General features: G+C 37.9%; 1 protein-coding gene across 1 annotated transcript; it reads right to left on the bottom strand.

Moving 5' to 3' along the window:
- Positions 1-437: 437 nt before the first annotated feature.
- On the bottom strand, positions 438-2,359 carry LOC126910807 (uncharacterized). The gene is made up of 2 exons (XM_050694514.1): positions 649-2,359; positions 438-475 (listed from the first exon to the last, which is right to left on the bottom strand). Exons 1-2 carry the CDS (start codon positions 1,904-1,906, stop codon positions 438-440), a joined length of 1,296 nt encoding a protein of 431 aa, XP_050550471.1. The 5' UTR covers positions 1,907-2,359.
- Positions 2,360-8,787: the final 6,428 nt, after the last annotated feature.

Genomic DNA, 8,787 nt, shown 5'->3' with positions numbered 1-8,787 from the left:
TTAAGTTTTTTTTAAATTTATCATTTCAACCTTTTTAATCCCAATGCACTTGGAAGGTAAATACATAATAATATTTCCTTCCATTTACTGTACTTTCCATTGTTCACTTATTTGCCACTGATTTAGTTCTCTAAGCTTTCTTTTAATTTTCTGGCGTCTCAAAATTGATGCGCCTACACGCTTTAATGTAACCCGCTCCGTTCTTGTGGCGTATTTTGGGTGTCGTCCGAATTGGCTTCTCTATGATGACATTGCTGTGATCACGACTGGAAACCTCAGCAACAGGCACCGTTGTTATACATGACGTCGCATTGGGACTTTCCTCCATAAGTTGTACTACTTCTTCCGTCTCGACAGTGACATAGTACGCAACTTCCATTTTAGATGCTTTCGGTTTCACGATCAAAGAGGTAATGAAAATGGATTTACTTTTGGCGCTATTTATAGCACACATAACCATTGTCGTTATTTAACCCTACAATTGATTCCAAGAAACCATCATTACCTGTTTCCTGATAGTTAGGTATGAACAATGGAGAAGAAAGGTTCTACATAATTGCTTATCAGTGGTTAGATTAAATCGTTTCTTTGAATTAGTATTGTGTTTTATTTTATTTAAAAATAATCGTAATCGTGTTTGAGATCTACATCTAGGACAGTATACGTATTTTCTATTGTTATCGTTTGAAGGTGTCATTTCATTTACGTGTAATTTGTGATTCTCCTGTTGTGTTAGATTAGAGGTAGTTTTAGATTTATTGTAGTGATTATAGTTATTAGAGTAGTTTTTAGAATAGTTAGGATTAAAATTATGGCTTTGTTGTTTGTAGTTTTTGTAATTAATATTTGAATTACTTGTAGTAGCTTGCTTGGTATATGCAAACTCTGGAGCTACAGTATCTGCACTAACTTTAGGTGGTTCGCGAAACTGCTTGAGCCTAGACTGTATATTTTCATAATTCCTACATATATTCTGGAGACTGTCAATATCAGTTATGTTAGCAGAAGATGCAAGAGTACTTGCATAACAAGGCCTGATATTATGCAATAGTATTTCCAGTTGGTCCTCTTCTGGTAAGGACTTCCCCAATCTGGAAAACATACCACGCATAATAGCTATATATATAGTTATGTTTTCTAGTTCACCCTGTGTGCGTGCACGTATTTCCGCGAGTAATCTATAGTCGTAATCGTTTTGACTAAAGTCTTGTTTCAACAAAACTACTACCTCATCCCAAGTCTCAACTCTGTCCTTGATGCACCGATACCAGTGTAAGGCGTCATCGGTGAAGATCTCAAAAGCAAAGGCAAGATTTTTTTCCTGAGGTATAGATCTGCTCAGAATAAACTCATTAACCTTTTGTATGAATGCCCTAACGCAAGTTTTCCCCGAGAATTTTAATTTGCCTATCTCAGAATTGAATTTACGCTCGCAAGTAACTGACACGTTAATAGGTTCACGTACCGGTTCTGATGGGCTAGTACCAACTTGGGTATTTTGTGCGTTTGGCTTAAATGAAGTCAATTCCTTGTACTGCGAGTTAAAGTTCGTATTGCATACTTTATAAATATCCGACACGTCAGCAGTCGCGTAATTAATCCTATTCAAGCGATGGTATATATGATGCAGAAGATTTTCTGTGCGGGTAAACAAGTTTTTATCAAATTTAGATTTAATTGATATTATATTGTTGTGAGATTTTATCAACGACTCTTTAACGGCTTTCAAATCCTCGGATGGTTCTAAGTGGGATTCTAAAATGTCTTCCGAAGGTAAAATAGAAGATAGTTTTACTATCTGCTTCCGAAGTTCGCTGACTGAATCACCACCAGTACCGCCACGAACAGTAACTTCGTAGTCGAGTTCAGCTTTTTGTAGCGATAAAAATTTAATAGGGTAAGACATGATTAAATTTTTTATAAAAAACCGCAGCGAAATGTGTGTTGCAAAACAAAAAAATCTAAAAGGCACAATATAAATAGGTAACACAATTTAAAACACAAAAATTATGCAAAATCAGCAGAAAATCAGTCTACCAATATGTGAAATAAAAAATTTGAAGGTAGGTGTAGAAAAATTCACAATTGGTATCCTGTGATTGAGAAATAATCTTAACACTACTGTTAGAAAGCCAACACCACAAAAACCACAAAATGATTAGCTAGCTAAAATTCTATACGGCTCGATATTCTACCTATTTGGGCGCCATTGTAACGAAACGAATTTGCGGAGCTGCGAGCGACCTACCCTCTCAACCGGCTACTGATCCAGGATAGTGGTGTTTCTACCGGCGAACTAAACTTCGTTACGCGCTCGATATTCGAACTCACTCCCGGCTCAACCGACATCTACCTACCCGAATAAAATTATAACTAAAATATTTTTTATTTTAAATTTCTTCTACCTACCTAACCACTTTCGTTACAATGGCGCCCAACGTGGGGCGCGGGTATTTAGGTATATTGTAAAGATTATTTTTTTTTCTCTGTTTAAATAGGGTAACTGTGATATTTATTATTTCTTTGTTCATAAAATAACGTGCAACGTTACAATTACTATTGTCTAGTTTCAGTTGTGATACGTGTATTTAAGCATGTTCGTGAGTGTCGGTACACCGCTGGAAGGCAGTAACCTTTTTTATTAATGTATCATGTTGCAGTAGGTCCGTATGACACATATGAAGTTCAGTCAATTCAATTTTCAGTTTGGTGTTTTTAATAATAAATGTTTGTCACTTCTACTTCACTGTCGTCTCGTTCTCGCAGCAGTTGGGAACACAGGTACTTGGATGACTGTAACTCCTTCAGTGCTACTCTCAATTTGTATTCAGTTTACTTTGTTCTGGTCATCATACTAAATATTGATGAAAAAATGTCTCTTCTCAGTCAATCCGTGACCGATGTCTCTAGTTTATCGCCAGTCCTGCTGTTGTAGCAACTACGCGGAAGTGGTCGCTTCCGACATTCGTGGTCCGGTAAACCCTGGTATCTTAAATTTTTGTCCTCAAGTGTGCATCAACAATCACAAAATCAACCATACTCCTTTCTGTATGCCTCTGCCTAGTACACATCTTCTTGTGACTAAACGTTGTGTTGGTCACAACAAGTTTCTTTTCGATTTCGATACATTATCCAGGAGACATGCCCCATTCTCGTTGACTCTCTCATCTCCAAATCGCCCTAGGATTTTATTTTCTTTTCCATTGCTTACCACCCTAACCCATGCATTAAAATCCACAAGCATGCTTATTGAGTATATATCTCCTTAAGTTATCCCAGAATTCTATCCTCACCAAATTGGATTTTACATGTTTGGGGCGTAAGCATTGACTATAAATAATCTGATCGAGCCAATTTTAAGGCGGATCCAAAGTATTCTGGGACTTACACATTCATACCCTTTGACATCCATTCATTCTTTCCGATAGAATAACTCCCACTCCCTAGCTGCCTCTCTGGGAACTTGCAACCCTTGACCTTGCGGAACTGGTAGCGCGCTCCTTGGCGACGACTTACCCCTCCAGGTCTTTTTGGCCATCCGCCCGTCTGGCTTGCGCTAGAGACGCCCTTTGTTGGCGTTGAGTCTCTACGAATGCTTCATGGGAACTCGATTTGGCTTTCACATTCTTCGTCTTGCCAATCGACTCTAAGTAATCGTCAGACACCTGCCTCATATAGGCCCGCTTCAGGTCGTGTCGATCGTTACTGGCGATCGCCTGTGACTCAAATAAGGGTTCCCCAGAGTCTAGCCTAGGCAGACTGTACACTGCGCGGCTAGCTTCCGACAACGAAACGTCAGGTAGGCCCTGAGAAGGGTCGTTGGGTTCGCCTTGAGAAGGCGTTTTCTAAGGAAGCGCGCCTGGAGACGTCCCACAAAGGCTTCGGCATCGAAGGAGACAATTCGCACGCAACCGCAATTAAAGACGAACAAATGAAAGCGCGCCGGTTTGCCACTCCGTCACGGTGTTCAGACACAGTTGTCCGGGAATCACTACGAGGAAGTCAGCGCTATGCACACCGTCACCTAGCTTAAGTGAGAAAACATTGCAAAACTATGCATGAATCTCCTAATGTTACAAATAGTATTGTGTAGGTCTTTTGTGCTGTGGGTCTCACAACCAAGTAATTTTACTAAGTATATTCTGTTATCTTTAGCCTGTTTTGGTTAGTAAAGTCATTGCAGTCTTATGTTTAAGCAAAGATTTCATTTAATGTTGTTTATTCAGACTGAAGGTCGTCCATTTTGGTCATATTTTGATACTATTGGCACATGTGTAGGTATAGTTTATAGACATGTTTTACCAAAACCAAAATGTGTGAGGCAAAAGAAACACAAACAAGGAGATTTTCAAATTAGACAAAATAATAGTTTTAAAACATAATTTTATTATAATAAATTAATAAGATTACAACTAAATTGGTATTAGATGATTTCAGGTAATCCTCAGGCTTCCAACGGCGGTATGACGTTATCACTGCGGGTAGAATAACCTCGCAGTCTTCTACTTCATCTAGTGTTTCGACTACCACAGTCTCGGCGTCGGAGTCACCAACATCTTCATTATCATCGCTGTCGCACTCGTTGTTGTTATCGACACAGTCCTGCTCACTGTCACTGGTTTCCATTTATTCTTCGCTATTCTCTGGCTCCACTCGTGCAGTGGGACTATTTGAAGTTGGTCCCAACGTCCTTCCCTTCTGTACACCGTACTTCCCTTTATTATATTGTTTGTTACAATTTCTTTTTTTCGTCTGTCCTTTTAATTTTCTGGCATATCAAAATTGATGCGCCTACACACCTTAATATAACCCGCGCCGTTCTTGTGGCGTATTTTTGGCGTCGTTCGAATTGGCTTCTCTACGATGATATTGCCGGTATCACCGCAAGAAACCTCAGCAACAGGGGCCATTGTTGCGCATGCAGTCGCATTGAGACTCTCCTCCATATTTTCTTCATCAATGTTTTCTTGAGTCTCGACAGTTATGTAGCACGCCACTTCCATATTAAGACGCGTATTATCTTGTTCCTCCGGCAAATCGAAGTTGATACGTCGCCCTCTAATAAATTTCACGCGCTTCTTTGGTGTCGTACTTATAGGCTTCTCTGCAGGACCATTTTCACCATCTCTGATGTCTTCCTCGTCGTCAGCATTGCTACTACTAGGATTGTAGCTTTCAGGGGATTCAGGAGAATCGTCCATTTGTAGTTCTTCGGCGTCTTCAATATTTTCCGTCTCGATCGTAATGTAATAGGCTACTTCCATTTTGATGCGCAGTTGTTCACGAACAATGAGCTTATGAAAAATAAATTAAATTGGGACGCTATTTATAGGTCACTTAATTACTGCATTAATTAAGTAATGAGATAATACTCAGAAATCCTAATTATCTATACGAGTATGAATTAATTGTTATAATTATAACAATGCAAAAGAAAGTCCGTACCTAATTAACTAATGGGTTATATTATCAGTGTCCTTTGTATTGTTTTATCTGTATAAATCTGTTATCTAGTATTGTGTTTAGAATTTCGATCGTTAATATGTTTGTATTGATAGCGAGGTTAAACTACTGTCATACTGTTTGCAATAAAATCACGTTATCTGTTTTGCTGGGACGACTCGCCTATTTTTAGAAAGCAAAACATATTTAGCACCTGAGTTCCGCATCTTTTTTGCAGGACTGGCTGGTACAGACCAAGGTACATATATTGTCCGTAAAATTGTAGTCACGTAGTTTCTTCATTAAAAATATATGTTTGCGAACCTTACCAGAAAGTGATTGTGCTTTGAATGACAGAGTTTCGTCTAAAGTGATGCCTAGGTATTGAATTGTTGGTGTGTGTTCTATCGTGCTGCAGTTGCGTAGTGTATAGGTGATGATTGGTGGTGGTTGTAGCATGTGTGGTATTTAATTGTTAGATGACTTGGTGGTTGAGGTGCAACTGTTTTATAGAACGTGATCTATTTCGTCTTTTTTATGTTAAGAGTTAAGAGGTTTGTGTCTAGAGCTCCGAAAATGCTCAGTATACTTTCCTCTGCAAGTGGATATACTTTCTACCAGGTTTTATCATAGAATAATATAAACAGTATCGTCAGCATATGATATAATTACGGATTTGTGTATGTTTGTATTTAAGATGTCATTCATGTAGAAGCTGAAAAAAGTTGGGCCAAGTATACTACCCTGTGGAATACCAAAGTTAATGGGAAGCAAGGCACTTGAGTGTTCACACACTTTTACCATTTGTTTGTGGTTTGATAAGTAACTGGTAAACCAATCCAATGTTGTTCCTCGTATGCCTACACATTCTATTTTTTTTTTTTGTTCAAGAAAAGGTTAATTGAAATAGTGTCAAAGGCTTTTGCCAGGTCTAAAAACAACACCAGCATCTGATCTTCAGCTTGAATAAAAGTTACTGAGTTGTTAAAAGCGTAGCCGCGTCTATTGTTGGCTTTCCGCGTCGAAATCCAAATTGCCGATCGGACTTCAACTTTTATTTTTCGAAGTAGTTAACTAGACAGTTATTTACTAATTTTTACAGTATTTTAGATAGTATGGGTAAGAGAGGAATAGGGCCATAGTTTTCTGGTGTATCTACAGGTCCATTTTAAATAATTATGCATGTAGGTAAAATAAAGGAAAAACAAATTAACTGTATAAATATTTATTAAATTAATTTTCAGGTATGTCTACATCGATACGCCTACATACTTTAATGTATCCTGCACCATTCTTATGGCGTATTTTCGGCGTTGATCGAATTGGTCTTTCTTCTTTTTTGGGTTGGATAGAATGTGTGGTAGTCTTAGATACAGGAACCATTTTACGCACCACCTCGCTTTGTCAGATGCTTTTTTGTTGAAGAATAAGATGCTTATGATAAATAATTTTCTTTTGGAACTACTTATAAGAGTACGATACGTAATTTTTGTCATTAGTTAAGTAGGTGTTTAATTAAGAAATTCAAATTAGACAAGTATGAGTTAAATGGTTTACTTATAGCTGTAAATATGCCAATTAGACATCTAACTAGCTAATGTATTAATTAATTACCTAATTTTTTTATTGGTCACTTAGTTCTCAAGTGAATGATATTTTGAAGAAATGCACTCTCAGCATGGATTCGGAGTAATAACCATCGCGTATGGGAGTAGGGAGTTGGTATCTGGGTCAGAATGAGATCAGAGATTGCTGTCGCCCGGTCTATGTCCCACAACAAAACAACAACACCAAGAACAAAAAGTATGAAAGAAACACATTAAACAAAGACAACTTTAAACGCAACAACTCGCAACAGAAAGCACCAGTTGCTCGCTATACCATCTTGCAGAACAGTCAGTAGAGCTAAGTCTCCGTTACCGTGCACTATCAAACTTTTAAACCGATTCCTGGGTTCAAAGCCAGAGTGTGACGTGTTCTCGAGTGAAAGAAGATTATTTTTGTCGGAATGTTTGAAGTTTTGTGAAAGAGATGGATGAATGAATGTTTATTAATAATTAATATTTACTGCCTCGTTGGTCGAGTGGTCGCAAGTGCGACTGCCGAACAAGGGGTCTCGGGTTCGATTCCCGGGTCGGGCAAAGTATTACTGGGTACGTTGGGATTAACATATAATGGTCCCACTGAACGAGCAGATTCAGGTTTTTTTTTTACTTTTCTAGCCTTCGTATCGGCGAACTATTTTCAAAGTCTATGTTTTCTGTAAATACATTTTCAGATTGTATAAATATAAATAACTAGCTACTTCCGCGCGGTTTCACCCGCTCTGCTCGGCTCCTATTGGTCATAGCATGATGTTTTATAGCCTTCCTCGATAAATGCACTATCCAACACAAACAGAATTATTTAATTCGGGCCAGTAGTTCCAGAGATTAGCGCATTCAATCAAACAAACAATCAAACAAACAAACACTTCAGCTTTATAATATTTGTAAAGATGATGATAATCATATGATATTTACTTTTTGTTAGTCTATGTGTATTGTGTATACTTAGTTGATTGTTTATGTTTTACCTATTTCATTATGATGTCTTTTTTTCTAATTTTAAAATTCCTTTATTTCTTATGTGTTAATGTAATTGGTATAAAATTGTGTGTGACTGTGACAGCAATGATAATGAAGGTGTTGACTCCGATGCCGACTGTGACAATCTAAAGGTGCTCCCACACAGCGGTTATATAACGTTATACAACAATGTGTAACAATAACATTTGTGTTTGAACAAATTATAACAGTGGTTGTGGAGTATGTTACATGCTGTTATAAATGTTACACAATGTTGTATAACGTTATATAACTGCTGTGTGGGAGCACATTAACACACAACAACACTAAATGAAATAGCAGACTGCGAGAACATACCTCCCAGCACTGTTAGGCCGGTGATAACGCCATACTATTTATTAAACTGTATTAGTGAGTTGCAAAAAAATATTTATTTTTAGAGAAACCCTTACTTGTTCCTTACTTTTGGATGTTTATTATCCTTATTTTTGGACGAGTAGCATTGTTTGACATACCACTGTAAAAGAGACGTTACGTAATCAAGAACAGTACGCTTAGTATCACTTTGCTTTATGTTTAACGTAATCAACACGAGAGCGCGATCGGCGCTCTGATTGGCTGGCTCGAATAAACCAACCAATCAGAGCGCCGAACGCGCTCTCATTTAGATTACTTTAAACGTAAAACAAACTCGTACTAAGGGTACCGAATACCCAGCACCATGTGATCCTCTGCCAGAAAAAAGGTAAGTAACAGTATATTGAAAGAAACAAGCATC

This window comes from Spodoptera frugiperda, chromosome 6, assembly GCF_023101765.2.
Source record: "Spodoptera frugiperda isolate SF20-4 chromosome 6, AGI-APGP_CSIRO_Sfru_2.0, whole genome shotgun sequence".
Lineage (NCBI taxonomy): Eukaryota > Metazoa > Arthropoda > Insecta > Lepidoptera > Noctuidae > Spodoptera > Spodoptera frugiperda.
The sequence above is the reverse complement of the archived record's forward strand: the minus strand, read 5'-3'. Positions and strand labels throughout refer to the sequence as shown.